General features: G+C 45.2%; 4 protein-coding genes across 13 annotated transcripts in view; 2 read left to right on the forward strand and 2 right to left on the reverse strand.

Annotated features, from left to right (window-relative positions):
• The window catches only part of LOC108162369 (protein FAM102A), a 55257-nt gene extending 42853 nt beyond the window's left edge, over positions 1-12404 (forward strand). Inside the window, exons 4-12 of one of the 7 annotated variants that reach the window (XM_017297083.2) lie at positions 2398-2932; positions 2996-3307; positions 3373-3602; positions 3663-3964; positions 4037-4119; positions 6518-7720; positions 9451-10080; positions 10849-11048; positions 11115-12404. In XM_017297083.2, the coding sequence (XP_017152572.1) occupies positions 2757-2932; positions 2996-3307; positions 3373-3602; positions 3663-3964; positions 4037-4119; positions 6518-7720; positions 9451-10080; positions 10849-11048; positions 11115-11233 (3255 nt within the window). In that variant the 5' untranslated portion in view covers positions 2398-2756 and the 3' untranslated portion in view covers positions 11234-12404. The remainder of the gene's footprint in view (positions 1-2397; positions 2933-2995; positions 3308-3372; positions 3603-3662; positions 3965-4036; positions 4120-6517; positions 7721-9450; positions 10081-10848; positions 11049-11114) is intronic. The other 6 variants (XM_017297077.2, XM_017297079.2, XM_017297081.2 and 3 more) reach the window with 6 other exon arrangements.
• A 319-nt stretch (positions 12405-12723) lies between these two features.
• Positions 12724-14557, reverse strand: LOC108162370 (probable cytochrome P450 6t1). The gene is made up of 2 exons (XM_017297084.2): positions 13110-14557; positions 12724-13046 (listed from the first exon to the last, which is right to left on the reverse strand). Exons 1-2 carry the CDS (start codon positions 14427-14429, stop codon positions 12765-12767), a joined length of 1602 nt encoding a protein of 533 aa, XP_017152573.1. The 5' UTR covers positions 14430-14557; the 3' UTR covers positions 12724-12764.
• A 1447-nt stretch (positions 14558-16004) lies between these two features.
• Positions 16005-21988, reverse strand: part of LOC108162951 (carbohydrate-responsive element-binding protein) — a 23009-nt gene continuing 17025 nt past the window's right edge. For all 4 annotated transcript variants that reach the window (XM_017297948.2, XM_017297947.1, XM_017297946.2 and 1 more), the window contains 7 exons: positions 19159-19288; positions 19009-19095; positions 17494-18948; positions 16827-17430; positions 16643-16766; positions 16452-16581; positions 16005-16387 (listed from right to left, as the gene is read on the reverse strand). In XM_017297948.2, coding sequence (XP_017153437.1) covers positions 16254-16387; positions 16452-16581; positions 16643-16766; positions 16827-17430; positions 17494-18948; positions 19009-19095; positions 19159-19288 — 2664 coding nt within the window. In that variant the 3' untranslated portion in view covers positions 16005-16253. The remainder of the gene's footprint in view (positions 16388-16451; positions 16582-16642; positions 16767-16826; positions 17431-17493; positions 18949-19008; positions 19096-19158; positions 19289-21988) is intronic.
• The window catches only part of LOC108162953, a 2057-nt gene continuing 1332 nt past the window's right edge, over positions 21264-21988 (forward strand). The window contains exon 1 of the mRNA XM_017297951.2: positions 21264-21988. This exon is cut by the window's right edge and continues 175 nt beyond it. Within this exon, the coding sequence (XP_017153440.2) occupies positions 21288-21988 (701 nt within the window). The 5' untranslated portion in view covers positions 21264-21287.

Below are 21988 nucleotides of genomic sequence, written 5' to 3' on the forward strand. Positions count from 1 at the left end.
CCCTTAACAATGTTGCAAGTTTTAAGCGTAGTTCTCCCCGGGAGTGTCCTCTGGGCGAAAAGTAACTCGAAATCCACTTCTCTTGTGGCTCCGTAAGGATTGCAAGTCTGTTTCCAAAGGGAAGGACTCGGACTGTAAGTCTGTTAGTCGGTAAGTGGGTCAGTCAGTGGCTTTACGTGTCAGCGAGCAATCCCTTTTAGCTTTTTGGCTGCACGCGGAAATGTTCCTCGAGTCCGTCCGCCCTCCGTTCAACCGCAGGTCCATTCCTGCCTCAACTGTTAGTTTCGGTTTAAACTGGGGATTACTTTTGGGTGCGGTTTTTGGGGCGGCAAACCAACCTCCCCAGAAGGGGCGAAAATCTACTAGAATAACATTTCCAGTGATTTGTCTGCTTCTTTTCGTACGATATCCAGTGTCCAGTGGCATAATCCCCCCGAGGGCATAAGTGGGTTAATGGTGTTCTGTGTGTGTTTTCTGATTGGTTTTGGCCATGTTTGTGTTGGCCATTGGTGCGGCTAATGTGGGTAATGGACATAATTGGCGTGACGGGGATTGCCCTGTGTCTCTGCCTCTGTCTGTGTGGAAAGTGTGTTTATGACAAATCACTTAGGAAATCTGGCACTAAATGAAGGAAAGAAGGGAGTGTTTGGCAGAGATTATTGATATTCAAGATGGCAAGGACTAAAGCTTCTGTAAGTGGAGTGTTCTTTCATGGGAAAACCTTCCTTTAAAGGTATTTCCAGAGTCTCTGGGCCCCACCACATCACTAAATGCCTCCTAAAATGGTTCATTGAATTTGTGCCGCTCTTGACGGTTCCCCCACTCGTATCGTGGCAGCCATCAAAAGCCATAAATCACTCCTCGAACATTCAATTTTTTATCCATTTTCCTCCTGCTGTGGCAGGCGCCCGAAAATATGCCGCATGACGGCATTTGGACATTTTCCAAGCCGCTTAATCAGAATATATCAGGCCATAATATCAGTCAATCATTTTATCGCTATACTCATGTAAATATACGGAATGTATAGTATATTTGAGCCGCGACAACACTTAAATAATTAAAAAGACCAACACACGCAATGGGTGGAAATCGCATGAAAGGACCTCCATTTCCATTCAATTTCTTTTCCCCTAGGTTCAAATATTTGCTGTATAATTTACTATACAATTCAGAATGGATTTCAAGAAGCGTTTCGCTTGATTTATACACGCAAATCGGTGACGCATTACTCAGCCATGGGCTTTTCTTTGTCTTTTTGTCTGTCCGATTATTTCTAGATACCACACCATCTTTCTGGTTTCGGCTTTTCGCTGTTTGCATTCTGCTTCATCTCAAGTTTGCGAATTTCTTTCTCTTTTAGATTGATGACTAATCTGCTGTGCTGTTTCTGTGTGATTCTGGGAACTCAGATTGTCTCTCAATATATTCGCAGTTCTCAATTAAATATATGCAATCAGGTTGGGTTCATTCTTTAAACGATTTCAGTCAATTTGTTAAATGATCAAAGTGGCATTCCAGCGAGGGATGGCAAAGAGCAGCGGTATTTACATATCGCATTGAGTTTTAGACAAATATTTACATAAAAAACCAGGCCTCAAAATATTTAGGTCTCAGCAAAATAACTTATACGTAATAATGATTAAAAGAGGGAGCGAACGGGGTCACCAAGTAGCACTCACTACTTTAAAAAGCCGGAAAAAAACGTAAAAGTGGGAGATCTTTGATTGTTAACTTTGTGTTATGGATAGCAATAATAATTTGGTCTAGTATACGTAGGTCGGGGTCACCAAAACAAAGTTAACCTACAGGGGACTTAAAAAGTAGCCCAAATTGCTTATACCAAATATATAAAACCCGGAGAAAGAAGTAAAAGTTGAGATATTTGACGATTCAGTTTATAATTTCAAATAAATGATATTTGACTCCAGTTTTGGCTAGGTCGGGGTCACCAAAAAACTTTAAGCTACGGGGGATTTAAATAGTAGCCCAAAAATATAATATATCTCTATATACTATTCAAATAAATGATATTTGACCCTAGTTCGAGGATCGGTCGGGGTCACCAGCATAACTTTTGCTTAAAATTGAGCTTTTGTAACAATCCACATAGAATTCCCACCTCTGAAAACCACTAGCCGTAAATGATTTTTTTTGCATTAATAAACTTTTAAATTTAAGTAATTGATATTTTTCTCTTTTTTGGGGTCACCAAAATCACTTATACTAGAGAAATATATGAAAAATGGGTTATGTTGATTGACTTTATAATCAAAATATACTACATACTACACACATACACACACACACACACACGCACACATCTGCTCGCATACATCTTAAACAATTTGCTGATTTCCACATTTTCGTTCGTTTTTGTGTTATTTTTGCCTGCAGTTGGGAGCCCAGCAGCAGCGCCACCACACCACCAACACCACCCACCGGCAACACTAAGAATGGCAGGCATGTAAGCATCCAGAAAAAAGGGAAAAACACTGATAAGAAATTTTAAAAAAATAGTAAAAAAAGAAAGAAAACTAAAAGCAAAGCAAACTAAAAAAAAAAAAACTCACCAAAGAACACAGTGAGATAAAGAAAAGTTTCTGTGGAAAACAAGAAGAACGGAGGCATCCTTAGAGCAAAAACCCGAGTACCCAGTCCAGAGGCGGTGCCTGGCAGCCGCCTGAAAGGCTTTCCATCTTCATCCATTCGGAGGCGCAGCAGTGAACGGCCACGGATTATTGGAAGGGAACTGAATGACACTACTCGGGCCTAGCGCCCCTGGCATGGCCTTTATGATGAAAAAGAAGAAGTACAAGTTTAATGTGGAAGTGCAGCTGCAGGATTTAGTCGAGGTGGCCCTCGTCAATGAGGTGCTCTTCGCCAAGATACGTCTACTGGATGGGGGTTCATTTCAGGAGTACAGCAGTCGGTAAGATCTACACAGCCTCTCGATCTAGATCGTGATTTACACTAATTTTCCCTCTTTGTGTAGAGAGGAGGTGATAAACCATCGCGTGGAATGGAACCGCAGCTTCGAGTTTCCCTGCAAAATGAGCGCGAATGCCTCGACGGGCGTGCTGGATCCCTGCCTGATGCGCATCTCCATTCGAAAGGAAATACGGGGCGGTCGCAGTTACTATAAGCTAGGTTTTATCGACCTCAATCTTGCCGAATTTGCCGGCGCCGGCCTCACATCGCGTCGCTTCCTCCTCGAGGGCTATGATTCGCGGCATCGTCTCGACAACTCCATGCTGAGAGTAAGCATCAAAATGCACATGCTAAGCGGTGATATACTCTTCAAGGCGTAAGTACAGCACAGCTCTGAAACACCCTGGACTTCGTTTTCTAATTGATTTTCCTTATGTGCAGACCCACACCGAGTCTGAAGAGCAAACAGACGAAGCCCTCCATGGATGATCTGACGAATGCCGCCACCGGAGTGGGTCTGCAAACGCCAACGGCCACGGCGCTGCCCAGCATCGGCAGTGGGAGTGGAGGCAATGCCATTCCCCTGGGCGGCAGTGGTGCCACACTGGGAGGCGTCTCCAGCAACCAGTCGCTGCCGGGAACGCGACCCGTTTCATCCACAAAGGAGGAGGGTAAGAGCTCCCTCCAGCGATGCCAGATCGCGGATTAATATTGGGACTATTCTCTTGCAGATCTCGACCCACAGTCTCTGAATGCGGCCATCGTGTCGGACTCTGGCCTGTCGGAGTCCTCGGAGTCGGCGGTGACGCTTACCACGGATAATCTGCAGCAGCATGCCGCCGCCGCTGCCTCAAATGCCATCACACCGCTGCCCCACGCCCTCAGCGGACTGGGGATCATTGGTAGCAATAATTATGGCACCACAGGAGTCTCGGGAGTAGGCGGCGGCGTCGGCGGCGTCGGCGGCAATGCGGTCAACACTGCCGCCCTCATGGAAATGGGTCATTCGAGGAATTCCAGTAATACTAGTCAAGTGAGTGTACCTACTGCACCATTAACCAATGGGACCATTAACTAATCCACTCTTGCCCCTCCTTCCGTCCAGATGTCAAAAGGTTCGGGTTATAGTAGTTTTTCGCACAGTCAACATTCGAGGCAAAGTTCCGAGGGCGACTCGGGGCACGCTAGGTAAGTTTATCAACTCTGAACCCATTCTCAAACATTCTGCTACAAAGTGTATAAAGGCCTACGACTTCTTTTCATTGTATTCCTTTTTTTTTTGCCTTCGATTCTACCAAATCTGCTCTCTAATCTGTAAACTATATAAACTATGCGCTATATAAATGCTAAAGCCTACAGCTAAATCTTTCTCTCTCTCTCTCTCTGTACAAACCTGTGTCTAAAAACAAAACCCCATTTAACCCAAGCGACAGTCTGTGGACTTGACCTTTGAGTCTCTAACCAAATTGCACGTTAAATGTGTACTAAAACCAAAAGCCTATTGGAACAACAAGCTCCAACAAATTTAACACACACACACACAAACCACACAAACACATACACACACCTATACTTAAACTAGGATATTATTTTAGTTGAATTTTTCCAAATTAAAAGTAATTTGTACTTTAGTTTCTAGTCTAGTATTTATATTTAGAAGAGGTTTTCTTTATTTATTATTGATTATTGAATAGTTATTAGAATCTCTTATCGTTAAGTTAGTTTTAGGACTGCTCTGAACTGTACTTTTCGAGATCTAAAAATTATTCTAATATCTATAGAATAGATTATGTTAAAGATTATCCCATGAGCCTGCAAAATTTACACAAAATCCATCATCAAGGCTCATGGGCCACGAAAAACATTAGACGTTCGTTCATGCTGTCAAAGATTAAGTTGCTTTGAATATCCCTTAACTGTTGTCTGATATTGAAAATCTGATATAAAATATATATAAATGGTGCAGAAACAACTCCTGATATCAGAATATCATCTCCTTCAAGCATATACCGCCTTCCTTTGGCATTTTCAAGGTGTATCTCATAGATTCAAACAAAAAATCCTTCAAAAAACGTACCCCTTCTGTGTAAAAGACCTTAGTTTTTGCTTAATTACCTCCTAATGAGATTATTTTCTAACTTTCTTTAGTTCATTGAGTAGAAATATGCCTTAAAACTTCTTAGAAATCATCTTAGCTCTTATTATCAACAGAATTTCTATACATTTTCTGGATAAGCACTCTTTATAAATAGTATTTTCCCTAAAAAGATCTACTGGAAGTAGCCAAATCTCTTCTCCGATGCCTTTATCCCCTTCGCTTAGCCGAAATACTGCGGGTACACCTTCACAGAAGCGATCCTAACTGACAGTTCCATTATAGACTGGAGGCCATCTGCACTCCACTCTGCTGCTGGGGGCTCTCTCTCTCTCTCTCTCTCTCTCTCTCTCTCTCTCTCTCTCTACCTCTTCCGTCTGAAGATATTTCCTTCAATTATGTTATGCAAATTTCTAGTTAGTAAATGTGCCGCCACCAGTAAATGTGCTGGGGATGCGGGATGCTGCTGCTGCTGCTGCACAAACAAAAACACCAACATGCTACAAATTTCCCATGGCAAAAGTTTAAGGTCAAACGACGGCAAGTGCATGCAAACTCGTGTGTGGCATGGCAGAGGCGTTCTAATATCCTTTGTGCTTCCGTGACCAGACTGGTTGGCTGCTGCCCTGCCACTGCCACCACCACTGTGGCTCGTGTGGCACAGAGAATGCATGTTGGCTGCGTTTCAAAAATGCTGCATGTTGTCTGTGATTAGCGTTCGGGTCGGGTGGGGTTGGCCGGGGGGAGGGAGGGCAGGGCACACAATATGAAAATTGTTGAGCCAAAGAAATGTTTTTCGCTAGAATATGAAGCTCTGATGACTTCATCAACTGTGTGGGCCTTGCCCCCGAGATTTGTGGCTTTTGGCCTTTGCAAAAAAGTTGTGTGCCCCACAGCCTTGAGTGAAGAAAAGTTTTTGAAAACAGTGGGAGATCCGGAGATTCTTTGCCGTGAAATGTTGTGGAAAGTTAACCCAAAGCCGCATTTTATTTAGCCTACTTTTAGTGGTCGCTCATCCCTTTCCATTGGCACCTTTAGGTCTCTGGTTAATTCTGTAATAATTTTAATAGGAAATCCCTAACTTAATTCTAAGAAAATTAACTTGAATTCATTCGGTAATAATGGTTAAGGTCATACATTTAATCCCTTGGCGTTTTTTTCCCGCTCTAATCTGGTTTTATGGTAGCTTTTATAATTTATTTATTTATTTATTTAGTGGAACTAATTTAATTTAATTTTTAATTATTTGTTGGCTAAATTGTTTTAACACTAATTTTTGTTTTTCTTTCTTTTTCTTAATCAAAAAATACTATATATATATTGTATATAATAACAAATATGGGGTAAATGGCAAACAAACAAAAAAAAACAACTAACCAAACGCAATAAATACCTTAAAAAATAACATTTTTGTAAAACAAATAAAAAAAAAAAATCGAATCAACGAATCATCGTCCAAAATCAAATGAAAAAATCAACAACAAACTATAGTCGTTTTAGAAAATCCGTTTCTCTACTCAATAGACTCAATCAGAGGGCAGTAAATGCCATGAAATTGAATATACCACAATGTCGGAAAGGTAACGAAAAGGAGCGTCAGCAGAAGGACCAACAGCCACCAGTGGTTGGCCTTGTGCCCCCGGCCAGCCACCACCATCAGACGACACACCTGAGCCTCACCACCACCATTGAGTATGTGAGCGAGGAGCAGCTGTACTCGACGCCGAATGCCACTATGAACACGGGGAATACCCTGCAGCTGGAGGACTTTCACACGCCGATGGCAGAGATACCTGTGGAGCCACAGTTCCACTCGGCAGCACCCACCACACATACCACACAGTATTACGACAGCGGAGACGCCAGCGACACGGACGAGTACATGAACGAGGACTCGGGGGACAATGATTCGGGGCTGGAGGAGAACTACCACACACCGCGGGTGGCCAAAATCAAGTCCATGGAGAATCTGTCGATACTGGAAATGGAGTTCCACAAGGCCTCCATGGAGCTGGATCGGAACTCGCCGCGACGGCTCAAGCAGCTGGCCGAGCACGCCAAGATACCCAAGATGAAGTCGCTGAATAATCTCTGCTTCGACGACTACTCGGAGCAGGATGTCCGCGAGGAGTTCAAGCGCATCCACGACCAGTCGATGGAAGAGCGACTGCGCTTCCAGCAGCATCACCACTTCGGTCCGGGGCTGCGCAAGAACTCCACCACCTCGAATGGATCCTCGGGGAAGCTGTACCAGAAGCACCAGACCCACCAGAGCCATCACATAAAGGTGGGGAACGCCAAGTTCATCGGACAAGATGGCTACGACAGTCCACAGAGCCCGCATTATCCCATACAGAAGATGCGATCGATGGGCACCATTCCGGATGTTGTGAGCGAGCGCATCGCAGCGGATCCCTTCCTCACGCCCACCACCGAACGGAAGCCAACTTTCCCGCGCTTGATACAGTCGGCCGAGAAGCCAGCCCTGGGCTATGTGAATCGGCTGCTCAACTACGACGTGGTGGATTCACCAGCGGAACTGTTGGCCAACTCCGTGTCCTTTATGTCGCGCACACCCTTCGAGCGAGCCTATCGGCGTAACATCCTGCAGGGCACTTCCTCGACCCCACTGGCCACGCAGGAGACCTACATCGTTCGGCCACATTCCACGAATGCTGCCTACGAGCTAATGAGGTTCGTCGCGCTTTTATTTTCATATCAACAATCAGAAAAACATCATAAAACTAGCAAGAGAGATGAGTTACTCGTTACTCGTTGAAAGTTAATCGTTACTCGTTACTCGTTAGATTTCTAGAGACAAATTTAGACAAATTCTCAGAAGAATGCTTCTCTAGCGTCATTGTCCCTCGTCCTGGTCCTTGGTATTGCCCCCCCCCCCCCCCCCCTGCACACAGCCGTTTGTTCTCGTTTCCATTTAACATGCGATTATTCACATATTTTTCCGTTACTCGTTACTCTATTATTTCTTTACTCGTTACTCTTTTTCTTCGTTTTGTTTTTGTTCTGTTTTGTTTCGTTTCGTTCAATCGTCTATACTAATCATCAGAGAGTACTTCTATGGGTCTTAAGTACTTTTTAATGGCTTTAAGTTAGACTTAAGTTAGATGTAACGACTATAACATGTTTTGGGACACTGCAGATTCCTTAAAACTTGTAAATTATTTTGTATTTTTATGGAGAATCGGTTTCTAAGCACACTCCTCCCTTACCTCCCTTACCTTGGTGCCCCTTGGTGATATTAATGATCTAATCAACACAAAAACAAAAGAAACCCCAAGACCCTAACAGCTCTGGATATAAAATACAAACGGTTCACCCTAATAACTATGATTCCATAAAGAAATTGCACTAAAAGGCACTCAAAAGACCATTCAAACAAAAAGCATTTGCTCCCTTTGCCATTAAGCAATTAAATGGTGTGTAAACTAGTTAGCCTTACCTGTGAAATGACCTTCTACCCTCCTGCCCCAGCCCCAGCCACAGCCACACCCACAAGAACATGGACAAGCCCTTGAGGTCGCCAGCAGCAGAGCCAGAGTGAAATGAAATCTGGGACAAGGATGTGGCCCAAGTGCAGGGCCACCTGAACCACCTGGCCCCCTCTGTGCTCTGCTCTGCTGGCTATTTGTATGAAATTTTTATGAATTTTGTGCGACCCTCTGCTCTGCTCTTAGATTTTCCCAATTTAAAATTCAATTTGAGGCGAATCTCAGATAAATTTGCATAGAGAATCAGCTCCAGAGCTCAAAGCAGAGCGTGGAGCGCAGAGCGTAGAGCGTAGAGCGTCGAGCAGGCAGGGATGTGGGATAGTGCTTGTAAATTGTCAGGGCGGGGCATTAAATGCTGGGTCTGACATTTTGAGGGGGCACCAGCATTCAGGGGCGACAGGTCAGGGTTATATCAATGAGAGATAGACTGGTGTGTGGCTGTGGCGTCTGTGTGGGGCATGCTGCTGGCGCGTGTCCGCTTGGGTTTCATGTCGTAATGGTTGAAATAAATAATGTAATTGATGGGAAACCATGGATTTATATTAGTTTCTAAAGCATTAAACTTGATGTAAGAGATCTCCTGGCCTTATTTCTGTTTAAAGGAATTTATTTGAATTTTGTTTTTTCTGTTAAATTTCCAATAAATATGAATCCAAACACAAACACAGACACAAATACATCCGATACACATACTTATATCGAATACCCCGCCTAAAATACGCTCTTATCATATATAAAACGCATATATCAAATTCAAAAGCTTCTTAAATATACAGAAAATACTATAAATCGAACAATAATTTGGTTAATTTCTTAAGTTTGATTAAGTTTTGCCCAAGAAAATGTATGTTTTTGGTTTGCAAAGATGATTTTATGTTAAATGTGTGTCTAAAACGAATATTCAAACGAATGCAGAAGCTTCAGTGGAGTTCCTCGTCGCCTCTTCGACGGCAACAACAGCAACAGCAGCAGCGGCAACAATTGCCAGAACAGCAACAACATTGCCACCGGTTCGGGGAGTGGCACCAGGCAGCAGCATCAGGCAGGAGGAGGAGCCAATACCACCAGTTGCTATGTCCTGGGATCCAGTTGTTCGCCGTGCGGCACCCTCGCAAGCATACACTCGAATCACTCGGGCTCCTCGTCGAACGGCAGCAACAGCAACAGCAGCAGCAGCGGGGCAGTCATCACCTTCCAGTGCAACTCGAGCTGCGGCCAGGACACTGTGGATGATCCGGCCTCCTACTCCCCCCAGCAGCAGCACCAGCAGCAACAGATGAGCGTGGGATCCCCCAATGGGCATGGCAGCAGTCCCCGTCTGGGCAACGTCATGTCCGCGGATGCCCTCAGCTCGCTGGCCGCCAGTCCCACAGACGCGTGCAGCATTCGCTCCAATCCGTCAGCGGCCTCCCTGCTGCTGTCCACCTCCGCGGCGGCTGCCGAGGCGTCCGCCAAGTCCTCGGCCACCACGATGTCCATGTCGGGAGCAACGCTATCGCCGCTGGCCACCACACAGATCATACGCCGCCCCAGCATCACCATGATGTGGGTTCCCATTCGATCTATGGCTTCTATTGCCTTTGCATAACGTTAGCTCTTAAGTTGGTGTCAAATCCCACTCCCACTCCTACTCTCCCGCCCCACAAAACCAGTGCATTTTCGACACTAGATACTATGATATCTTTCTGTGAAGGCTATGATGTGTGTGTGTGGAAAATGTGCTGGGATTAGATCCAATTATTCCCTTTTTATATGTCTATGCTAATTGTTTAAGTTCCGCTACGATTACTATATAGATTCCCGATATTTATGTGCATATTAGATGTAATTTTCATTTCAAAGGTTATTTATAATTTAAGAACTACTCAAAATATATTGTTAAATGTTCAACTAGATGTTTTTGCACATGTAGTATATGTTCAAATCCATTTAAACCATTAACTGCAATAATATTCATCGTTGTTATGATTTCCTACTTTTCCCAACAGTTTTGTTCCCCCAACATCCATTTTTTACCAACATTCTTAGGCCTTGCTCAACTCATTATTCGTTCTGTATGATATGCGAGTACCTTTCAGTTATTTTGATTGAATGCTGCTTCATTTGTTGGCACTTTCGTTCTATGATATTCAGCAATAGAAAAGATATATGTATATATTTTCAAGCATATGTATGACGACCCTGTTCTGCCTGTTGTTCTGTTTATTCCCCGCAAATGCCAAATAGAGCACCGAATTTTAGTTATTTACAATTAAGCTTGCTCTTTTGATTTACCCAAATTAACCTCTACCATCTTTCGCTTTGTTCCTGCAGGAATCCCAGTTCCGGCTCGTTAGTTATAAGTGAAACAGGATCTCTAGATCGCTCGAAAAGTAGCGGCGAGAAGCGCAAGAAGGGGGAGGATGGACCCCGCGTTTCGGATCGTGTGGAGGAGACGCGCGTCAATCCCGACTCATTAATCGATGAGATATTGAAGGATACGAAACTGGATCAGCTGGAGGAGTCGGGAGAGAGTGAGTAGATAAATCGAAAGACTAGCGGCTGGTATTAATGTTTTCTTTTATTTGTTGCCTCTGCAGCCTCCGGCCTTCAGCTGTATATCGCGCGGGACGGCACCGCCTCACTGGGCGGACACGAGGTGAAGTCCAGTGTCCGGGCGGGCGCCCTCAAGCAGGTTGTCATGCAGGATAGAAGATAGTAGCGTCCCTGTTTTGTAAAATGTATTAGAAGACTAACTAAGCAAGCAGAAAGTAAAGTAAAGTAAAGTAAAGCATGACTAAATGTACTAGTTTAAGGTGTGTGCAAATATGTTTACTTGCAACCTAAAAGTGAGAATAATATATATATATGATGTCGAAACACTACACTACTATTGAATGTAATTATCTATAGCTACTATATATAGTATATGTGTATGTGTATGCCTATATATATACGATACGATATACGATACACGATACGGTACGGTACGAGTGGAGTGTCCAGCCCACACACACGTTTCGAAAAGTTGTGGCAGAATTAGGAAAACCAAAAATCAAATGAAATACCACAGCTGCTTGCACCTTACATATACATATATATTACATACGAGTATATGCATGCAGAATTATTCACGTAGCGGAGAGATCCAGAATCCAACTAATTCATTTGCTAAATTATGAATTCAACTTTTGATTTATTGCTTCCATAAGAGACATCCAGTCTCGTTATAAGAGTATATTCAAATGCAAAACAATTAAAATCGTAATCCGCTAAAACATACTACATGCCATACACACGTCTACATACAATAATATTGAAATACCTTCAAAGTGTAATCCCAAATTGTAATAATCAATCATCGAATCAAACAAAATGATAGCAGTTTCCATACGTGAAATGTTTCACTAAAGTAATTTGCATTTTGCTTTGACACACACACACACACACACACACACACACATGAATGTACTTCCATGTATTTTTTTTTACAATAATTCACAAAGTTTTACCCTACTTTCACACCCCTCAAATATGTAATTGTTGTACATTTGCTAACTGGTATTCTTAGCGTGTAGTTAGTATTTTAAATTAAGCAAATTGCTTCATTGAATCCGTATAAGTATCCGCGTGTTTCGATCAGAGAATTCTTTTGTTTCATATTTTCTATGATAGTGAGCAAAAAAAAGGGCTCCGGTTGGAGAGAAAACAAAAATGCAATTAGTTGTTAGCCTGTAGTTTATGTTGATACAAAATAATGTCTGTGTAAAATTGCTTTAGTTATTTTTGATAATTTGTAAAAAGTGAAGCGAGATATCGAAACGCTCGAGAGTTAGTTTTTTAAATTGTACAAACAACAAAGAAATAAATACAAAATCCATGGTTGATGATTGTCGAATATTTTGAGTTGGCCAATTGTTGTTGAACCTCCCAAAATATTTCTTTAAAGTATCCCCCGGAAATGTTAAGCACTCAGTTTTACTGTCGCCCCAACTGATAATCTTAATAATCATAATTTCAAGAGGTATCGTTATCTCTTATACCTATACTAATTAAAGATCAAAGATTAGCTCGTGGAAAGTACCTTTTACTCAACAGCCATTGGCCAACCCAACTGACAAATTTTTGTGAACATTTTTAAGCTAAACTTGCGGAAAGTTTCAACAGAAAAACATGTGAAAAAATTCAATTACCAATAATAAAAATGAATATAGTGAAAAATGTACTAAAACGATATATATTCATTCAATTCAAAGAGTATCCTTTACAAAGCGGAGGTAGGTTCCCCCCTTTGCAGTTAGGACGAAAGCCTTTGGATCGAACACCATCTCCGGCAGTGTCCTCTCGCACAGCTCCACCCGAAAGTTCTTGAGGATGTGCAGGAGTCCCACTTTGATCTCCAGCTGCCCCAGGAGGGTGCCAATGCAGCCCCTGGGACCGGCACCAAAGGGCAAATACGTCATTGGATGGTGCTGCTCGCGTTGCTCCGGCGAGAAGTGTTCCGGATCGAATTGGTTCGGATTTGGCCAGTGCTGGAAATGCATTATGTTAGGAATATAGAAACAAATCCTTTGATCGCTTAATAGTTAGCGTACCAGTGGATCCCGATGGAGTCCCAGCACTGAGATGTACACAGGTGCGCCTGCAGGTAACTTTAAAGCTCTACCACAGTTCCAAGCAGACAGATCATAACCATTTTCGTCATTGCAGCAACGATCCAAGAATGCAGTGGGAGGATACAGCCTCAGTACTTCGTCTACCACCTGTCGAAGGTAGGACAAACCATTCACCGAATCGAAGTTCAGCGGCTGATGCCGGTTTATCCTAAGCGCATCACTGAGCTCGTCCCTCAGTCGTTTCTGAATCGCTGGCGCCTTGGCTAGCTCGTACAGGGCAAAGGTGATCGTCGATGAGGAGGTATCGAAGCCAGCCAGTAGCAGAAACGAAGCCTGTGCGACAAAGAAGTCGGGGCGATGAATTATGCTCGTCGGCGGCTCGGTGCGCTTCAACTGCAGAAATATGTCAATCAAATCGTGACGTTTTTCCCCACTCTTCTCGCGTTGGGCCAGTACAAAGTCCATTGACTGGCGCATGAAGCGCTCGTACTCATCGGAGTATAGATGTGTACGAACCATTCGCGATAAACGCGGGAAGAAGAACATTGTAAACAGATGTAGCAGGCGCTTGGGCCGCGGATCGTTGACCTCGACGCACATTCGGCGAAACTCTGCGTCGGGCTTTTGCAGACTGTGCGCCTCCAGACCAAAGGCCAGCGAGGCTATGATGTCCGTGGTGAAGAGAGCACACAGCTGCTTTACTTCCAGTTCTATTTCAGATTTCCCATTCAGCTGATCCTGCATGTGATCCTCCAGTTGTTGGCCAATGTGCTCCAGCAAACCGTACATCTGACGCACCTTACTCACCGCAAAGAAGGGCGCAAAGATCTTGTGCGTCTCCCGCCAAGTCTCGTGCTTGGAGAAGAACAGATTTTGGGCCCCCATCGTGTCCCCAATAGGGTCTGTGGTCTCGAAACGGCTCGAGAACTGGGAAAAGTCCTCAACCAGAATTCGCTTTATCAGAGCCGGGTCGCGCAGCAGCAAGGCATGGTTGTGCAGCACGTGTATTCCCACATAGGCGTGGCCAGCAGCTTCTTTGCTCTCATACAGCTGTCGAAACTGATCACCGAAGCAGCAGCTACCGCGCAGTAATTTCCAGACATTCCCCACAAAGGGTGTGGCCCGAATGTATGGAACACCAAGACGCAGCCAGTGACAGAAGTGATGACGCTGCCACAACCAAATGATCCCGAAGACGATCAGACCAGCAGCAAGCACCAATGGAAAAACCACAAAAAATAGTAATCCAATAGCAGCAACAGCCGCTGCAATTAACAATACACCAATCACGAGTATCATGATGACGTGAGGAACGGCTGAACAGAACTGCGGTCGTGTTCGCCCGCTAAAGTGAACGGAGCTTTATTTCAGCTGATTTGATAGCAGCACCAGCCGCTGCTATCAACAAAAGGCCGATTACGATAACGAGTGTTACATGAACAGAAATGCGACTGTGTTCGCCTGCTAAAGAGCACTAAAATTAATTCCAGTTGCATTGATAGTCCACCGCTATCGGACAAGCTAAAGACAGTGTCAACTACATATGTACATATATGTATGTATAAATAAATTCATACAAAAAACCGAAATGCGTTTTACAGTTTATTGACCAGTTTATTATTATTATTTTATTATTATATTATTATTTTATTATTATATATATTATATTATTATATTATATTATTTATTATTTTACAGTTTATTTATTTATTGATGATCAAGAAAATTCTCCCAAATGTATAGCGAAAATAACGTTCAAAGAGCAATATCCTTTCTGCCAAACGATGGCGGACACTCTCCCTGTTACAAGGAGACGTGGCTCATCCAGATCGGACAAGAAAAAGTGGAGCTATATTGATTTAACTATAAATGTATTACAAAACAACGTTAAAAAGGCAATATCCTTATTGTCCTTCATTGAATCTGGGTTCAAACGGTGGGGGATATTCTTCCGATCAAGAGGAGGCGTGCTACGCCCATATCGAATGCCAAATAGCCGAGATACATATTATAGACTTCACGAAAATCGTGAAAAAAATTGATGTCCTTTTTCTGATGCCGATCGGTTGGCAGGACTCTCCCGATCACGAAAAGACATGCCCCGTCCAGATCGGCCCATAAATACTCGAGGTATAGCCAAAGAAAAAACGCAAATAAAATCGGACGTCAACGAGGAAATTTCGAAACTCGGTACCAGGCCAACAGAAATCAGCAGAAAGCAACTCAGCTTTTTGTCTACCCCAAAAGTATGCAACACATTTTTTCATTCGCTAAAGTTGCTTTCTGCTGATTTCTGTTCGCCTGGTATCCCAGATCTGAAATTTCTAATTTTCTGCCATTTGAGCATTCGCAAATTCAGGGTTGTTGTAGTACAACAATGGACAACAACAACAACAGTAAATTACAACAAAAAGCCAGTTTTGTATTATCGTTTTATCCTTTATTTGTCGTCCGATCCTGGCATGCTACGGCTTCCTGCGATCGGAAGAAAATCCTCGATTTTATACGGTCCTTATTAAGCACCAAGAATCAAGGATATTCTCTCCAATCATATATATATTTTTTTCTCCTATACTTGTTGGCCAATCAGGACGTGCCATGGCTTTCTGTAATCGGAAGAAAGTCCCTAATTTTATAGAGTCCTTATCAAGGACCAAGTATCAAGGATATTGTTTCCAGTCTGGGCGTGCCATGACTTAATGTATTCAGAAAAATATCTTTGATCCTCGGAAAAGGACTCTAAAATTCCCATCTCGATTTCTCGGCTATTTTTTGGCCAATTTAGGCGTGCCACGGCTTCTTGTGTTCGGAAAAATATCCCGTATTTGATAGAGTCTATCTGGGATCGGAATAATAATAATAACACAGCTCATGTCAAAAACTTGTAAAATCGTTTGTTTATTTTACTCTTAAGTCATAAATTGTAGGCACTATTTGCTGCACTGCGTCAACTGCCGCTGGCTGCCGAAACTCTCGTATAAAAATCTGCCTAATTCGCATTTTGTACAATTCATGCATGCTGCACTTTGGCTAGCAAATAAGCCGAACAATTTGTTAAAGTTCTTTGTTTAAAATAAAAGACCGAATTAAATAAATTCATATCACGGGCAGCAGCAGGAACGGTTAGGAGCCATGCAGATTGGGATGCTGGCCACTTGAGTTCTGTAGGGCTTTTGCCACCTCCTCCTGCAACGTGCTGGGCGGCTCCGACACAATGTCCGTGTGCATGGATAGGTACTTCAATTTGTTCGTAACAGCTAACAGAGGAGGAATAAATGTATCAGTGATTTCTTTGGCCAGAGATGGAGGCGACGTGCATACCGGGTCGCAGATCAATAAGTGAGCAGTGCTGATCCACCCAGAGGAAGGCGGTGCGACGCAGCTCATCGAGACTGGCACTCGAGACGGTTGAGGTGTATGAGGCAAGCAGCGGCTCCAAAATGAGACCCAACTGAAAAAGAAAGCGAATATTTCAATAGGTATTCACAGACATAGGCATGCCATCTACTTACGATCCAGAACTTCCAATCGTTCATCGTATTGTATCGCACATAGATCTCATAGAGTTGGCGAACGTGCTCTGTGCCCTGCCGGGTCACAGGCGCTCCATTTGCAGGAAGAATCGAGTGGAGATGCCTGTAGATATACAAACAAAATCGTTAGTCAAATTTAAAATAGAAACAAGATGTTTCTTACGTTAGGGAGTTGTTCAGCTCATCTCTCTCCATTCGCAGCGCCTCGATCTTGTCCTTGAGGACATTGCGCTCCTGTCGCAGCTGCTTTATGTGGTCCGCTCCCTTCTGCAGCATGGCCGCTTTACTCAGCTTGGCATTGGGGTTCTGCTGCAGCTGTGGTATGAGCGCATGCAGCGTGTCGAAGCCATTCTTGATGTTATAGCGTCGCTTCTGCTCTGCATGTATGTGGCCGGCACGGCGCTGTGTGTCCCTTGGCTGATACTTTGCCGATGGCGAGAGCGGGGAGCCCTGCGACTCGTGAAACGGCGAGTCTGGCGATAGACTCAGGTTGCTGGATCCGCCAAAACTGTGCATTTTACCGAGGCCACCCGGAGGACTGTGCTGGGCAGGATGCGCTGCTATCACCATGGGCAATGAGGCGGACTTCTTTGGTGAGTGTTGCTGCGCTGGCACGGGCACGGGCACTGACAATGGCGTCGAGGCGGCAGCATAATGAGCCGGCGACACGTTGGTGCAGCTGTTGTTGCTGGTCGTGGCTATGGCACTGCCGGAAGAAGCACTTGACTGTTGCGAGCTGTTTGCCACCGCTGACTGCAGGCGTGTATCTAAAGACAGGGGTAAACAGATTAGCAAATGACGGGATCTGCGTTTTGTTGGGGGCCACTTACTCGATGTCAGGAGCTGTGCCAGAGTGCTGTTGAGCATGGGATCGCTGGTGGCTTGTTGCATTTGCTGTGTAACGAGCAGATTGCTGCAACTGTGGGCGCTGGCAGGCGAGCTACCTGCTCCGGCAGCAGCCACCACCGACTGCTGGTGCATCGAATTGCTGCGCACACGGGACTTTCCCTTAGCATGATATTTGGGCACGGCAAAAGGCTGTTCGTGGACTGTGAGCTGCTGGATGCGGGCATCGTGTAGCTTGTTTAGCGACACATTCAATGGCAGGCTATTGGAGCGATGGATCTCCTTGGGCAAGACGGTGTTCGGAGTCACCCATGTGGCGGTGCTGACAGCAGGAGGTTGCTGCTGTTGTTGTTGCTGTTGCTGTTGTTGTTGTTGCTGCTGCTGCTGTTGGTGCTGTTGTTGCAACAAACTTGCCACAGTGGATTGCTGCTGCTGCTGCTGTTGGTTGTTGTTCACTTGCTGTTGGCGAGTCAACTGCAGAAGCTGCAGACCCAAAGGAAGCGACTGCTGCTGATGCATTTGCTGCTGCTGGTCCTGTTGCAGATATCCCTGTTGCTGCTGCTGCTGTTGTTGTGGCAGTCGCGGTACATTGAGAAATGACCCTGCTGAGGCGGACTTCTTGAACTGCGGATAGGGCTTGTAGCCGATGGAGTTGTAGCCGCCGCCGCCTCCATCGTTCAGCAATGACATCACATCCGTCTGCAAAGGTTCCGCCTTCACGCTGAGCTGCTGCTGATGCGGCTGCTGTTGGTAGTTGTCCGTGTAGCTGCTCAGGAAACTCTGATTGTTGAAAGCGTTTGGCTGTTGCGTGGGAAAATGTTGTTGCTGCTGCTGTTGCTGTTGTTGTTGCTGCTGCTGTTGTTGCCCTGCCTGATATGTGGCCGCCTGCAACACAACGCCTGCACCAAGATGCTGCTGGTTCTTCTGCTGCTCGGCCAGCATCTGCTGATAGATTGTAGTCTGATGAAGCGTCGGCTGAGCCTTGTCATAGTTGTGCGGCTCTCTGCGGAACGGACGCTGTGTGCTTTTGGCCACGCGTCCATTGATCACGCACCGATTGCTGCCATCGTTGTTGCTGTTGAGGACTCCAAAGTGCTTGCCACCATGCACCATACGACCCGACACGGAGCCAGAAGTGTCTCCCATCAACTGAGAGTCGTTGGCCGACTGTTGTTGCGCCTGTCGTGAAGCCGTGAAACGGTGCTCCAACTCATTGTAGGACATCGTATTGATGGGGGTGTTCAGCTCCAGCATATTGGCATCCACATTGCCGCCGCCTCCGCCGCCGCCCCCACCACCGCCATCCATCAGGCTGACGTGGGAGTAGAGGGTGTGCGGTGCACCCACAATCGCTGGCAGGCAGTAGTCATCGTTCTTGAGCATCTCCGCATCGGTTCCCTCCTCCGGAACGGGTGGCAAGCGTGTGGTGGGTAGCAGATCTAAGGGAATGAAGGGATAACCATGAAATATACTCCTTATAGAAACAGCCAGCGGCTCACCTGAGAAGGTAATGTCGATGTCATCTAAATTCGGTTGCAATGGCCCCAAACTGGGTTGAATAAAGTCCGCAATGCCTGCTCCACGTGCTGGAAAGAATGATACACACATTTGCTATAGTTTATTCCTAAATTTCTGGGCTTATGCCTTACCAATTTCTCTTGAGTCCGGAAAGGGAAATGGTACATTTATGGCCGAGAACAATGTATCCGTAGTCCAGTCGTCGGGCATCAAGTTCCTATCGTTCAGCGGTGACCATTCCAGAAAGTCCAATTCGCTCTTCTACAAAATAACGAGAAAAAAAGGAAGGACACCGCAGACTAATTAGCTGATGTTTCAATAGAGATATTGGGAGATATGCGAGGGTACTTTAATTTTATAAATAATTTCTGTCGACGTTCGTCAGTCTAATGTGCGACACCTTGCCACACACACATGCGGGACGCGTTGCACGACTTGCTGAAGTATCAGCGTCGCCTGGGCCTTACAACCGTTGACACTGAAGACCAGAATGGACACTGCTGCACGCTGAGACCCAACTGGGGCACTTTCTTCCAGTTTTGGCTACTGCAAGCCGTCGTTGTGTTCACCTGCAGAGTGTTCATCATCTTTTGGGACCACAAATTTGAGGCAACCCACACGGGAGTGGCCAACCACTTTGCCCATGTCCAGGAGGTCCTGGAGCCCCTGTCTATATCGTGGTTGCTCGTGTGGATGAGACTGCATGAGGGTCGCCAGGTGCGGCTTCTAAATCGACTCCAGGAAATGGCCAGAGTGTGCCATCAAGTGGTGACCATCTCACGCTGGCTCCTCCGCTTCTGGTTGATCTCCAGCCTGGGCATCGTCTTGTCGTGTTTGATGTATGCCTGCACACTTACGGGCTTAGAATTAATCAGTCTGGTACCTATTGGGACTTTCATCCTGCGACACACGTACTACAACTATCTGATCACCTTCTTCACGGCCATCATCTTTGCAATGGAACAGATCCTAATGGCCCACCGTCATCGCATAGAGCGTTCTTTAAGTTCTACCAATCAAAGGGAGCTAGCTCGCAGCCTCTGCGCGATCGATGAGATCCATTTGCTCTGCGAAACGGACATCAACTACATTTTTGGTGGATCCCTGGCCCTGCAGATGCTCTACATCGTGCTGAACATGGCCTCCTTTGGGTATATGTTCTCATTGGAGTGGTTTGAGCTGTGGACATGCGGTGCACTTATGCTCAGCATAATTCCCAGCATGTTTTACTCTGCAATGCCCGCATGGAGCATTCGACTGCAGGTGGAGGTGAGTGCAAAACGTCCTTTATTTTTAATTAATTTCAGGGTCCAACATCCAGGGTTTATCTATATATTGCCCCACAAAAGATCTCCTATCTATCGAATCCTCGCAGTGGCAATAGCAATTGCTGTCCAAAGAATAGACAGTCGATTCTGTAAGATCGCTGGCAGATTCAGGGTTTGCAATTCCATTTTGTTTGCCGATTGGCAGAATCAAAGTTCAGTGGCTGCCAGAGGCTAGCCACTCTGTTGCTGCCGTTCTTCTCGAGGACGAGGATGCAGGACACTCAAATGTCCTAATTGAGGTGCAATGTCTCTCCAGGAACTTCTCAAACAAAACACAAAGAACCTCAGAAGAATCATCTCCCATCACCTAAAGGTCCGTGATGACATCGTTTTGAAGTTTAAACTCCATCCAAGTGTCGTTAAGAGGGTATCCTTTTGTCTTTATTCTCCTGTTGCATCACCGCTGGACACATCAAGGTCGTGACTCAATCTTTATGCATCTGTGACTCTGTGCTATTATCCAATGAAGGAAGAGGTGAGTGCTGTACAGGTTCTTGCTCTTATAAGCGTTGCTCAAATGTCAAATATACTTTCCTCAAATGATAGAAATGTTTGTCTAGGGATTTACCAAATGTTTGCGGCATTTAAAGCCCTGGCGTTAAATGTTAAATTAACTTTGAAACGCCTTAAGCTGATAGACTACTTATCAGGAAATGGCGTTTTAATTCATTTGGCAATCAAAACACTGAGTAACTCCTATAGATATCCAACTAGAACTCGGTTTCATATGGTTCTCTGTACTCTGATAAAAGCCCAAGAAAATCTAATTAATCCAAGCCCCAAAGGTGTAGCTGATAGAAATCTCTTGTTTATTATTGAATTGGAATCAATATTGTGATAATAATTATGGTCGAAACAGGCCTGTCGTGGCTTCATACCACGAAAAAGTATTCAGTCCTTCGCTCGAATTGCGGCCTAAAACACGCGTCACAATGGGGCAGAAGCTTCTGCTGACCTTTCTGCACTACCAACGCTACTTGGGGCTCTCCGACCTCGATTACTCCGAGGCGGGGCGCGGCTATTGGCTGCATGCCACTTGGTATTCCTATGCCGCACAATTCCTGGTGGCAGGAACGTTCTTCTCCGCCCTGGTGGCAGCTTTATCGGAACCCCTGTACTACATAAACACGGGCTCGATGACGGGCAATATATTCGATAATGCAGTGATGATGACTGCCTCCGTGACGCAGCTTCTGGCCAATCTGTGGTTCCGTTCGCAGCAGCAGACCCAAGTGGCACTGCTCCAGCGACTGTCGAAAGTTAAGGAGCATCTGCAGGTGGATACCGTAGCCCTTTCCCCGCCCCGACTGATGTACCGCCTGTGGGTCGGCACTTGGTTTTTCTATGGCTACATGGTGGGTAATTTTGCGGCCAGTTTTTGGCTAGCAAAGCCAAAGCTCAGCCACGCCTTGACCCTCCTGGGCTTCGGTCTACGCGTCATGTCCGCCAATTTCCAATATACTTGCTACAGCGGCATGGTGTGTGTCTTGCAGAGGCTGCTCCGTGCCCAGGCGGAAGAACTGCAGATTCTGGTGGACACACATCCCATTCCTTTGGAGGCATTGGCCAAAAGTTTGCGTGTCCACGATGAGATCCTGATGCTCGGTCAAAGGGAGTTTGTGCAAGTCTACGG

Source organism: Drosophila miranda, chromosome 4 (genome assembly GCF_003369915.1).
Source record: "Drosophila miranda strain MSH22 chromosome 4, D.miranda_PacBio2.1, whole genome shotgun sequence".
Classification (NCBI taxonomy): domain Eukaryota; kingdom Metazoa; phylum Arthropoda; class Insecta; order Diptera; family Drosophilidae; genus Drosophila; species Drosophila miranda.

What these genes read in the sequence shown, in the direction of transcription:
- LOC108162370 (XM_017297084.2), bottom strand. Translation starts at nt 14,429, where the DNA reads ATGATACTCGTGATTGGTGTATTGTTAATTGCAGCGGCTGTTGCTGCT. An exon ending in GACTCCATCGGGATCCACTG is followed by an intron (nt 13,047 to 13,109) that starts GTACGCTAACTA and finishes ATGCATTTCCAG; the next exon opens with CACTGGCCAAATCCGAACCA.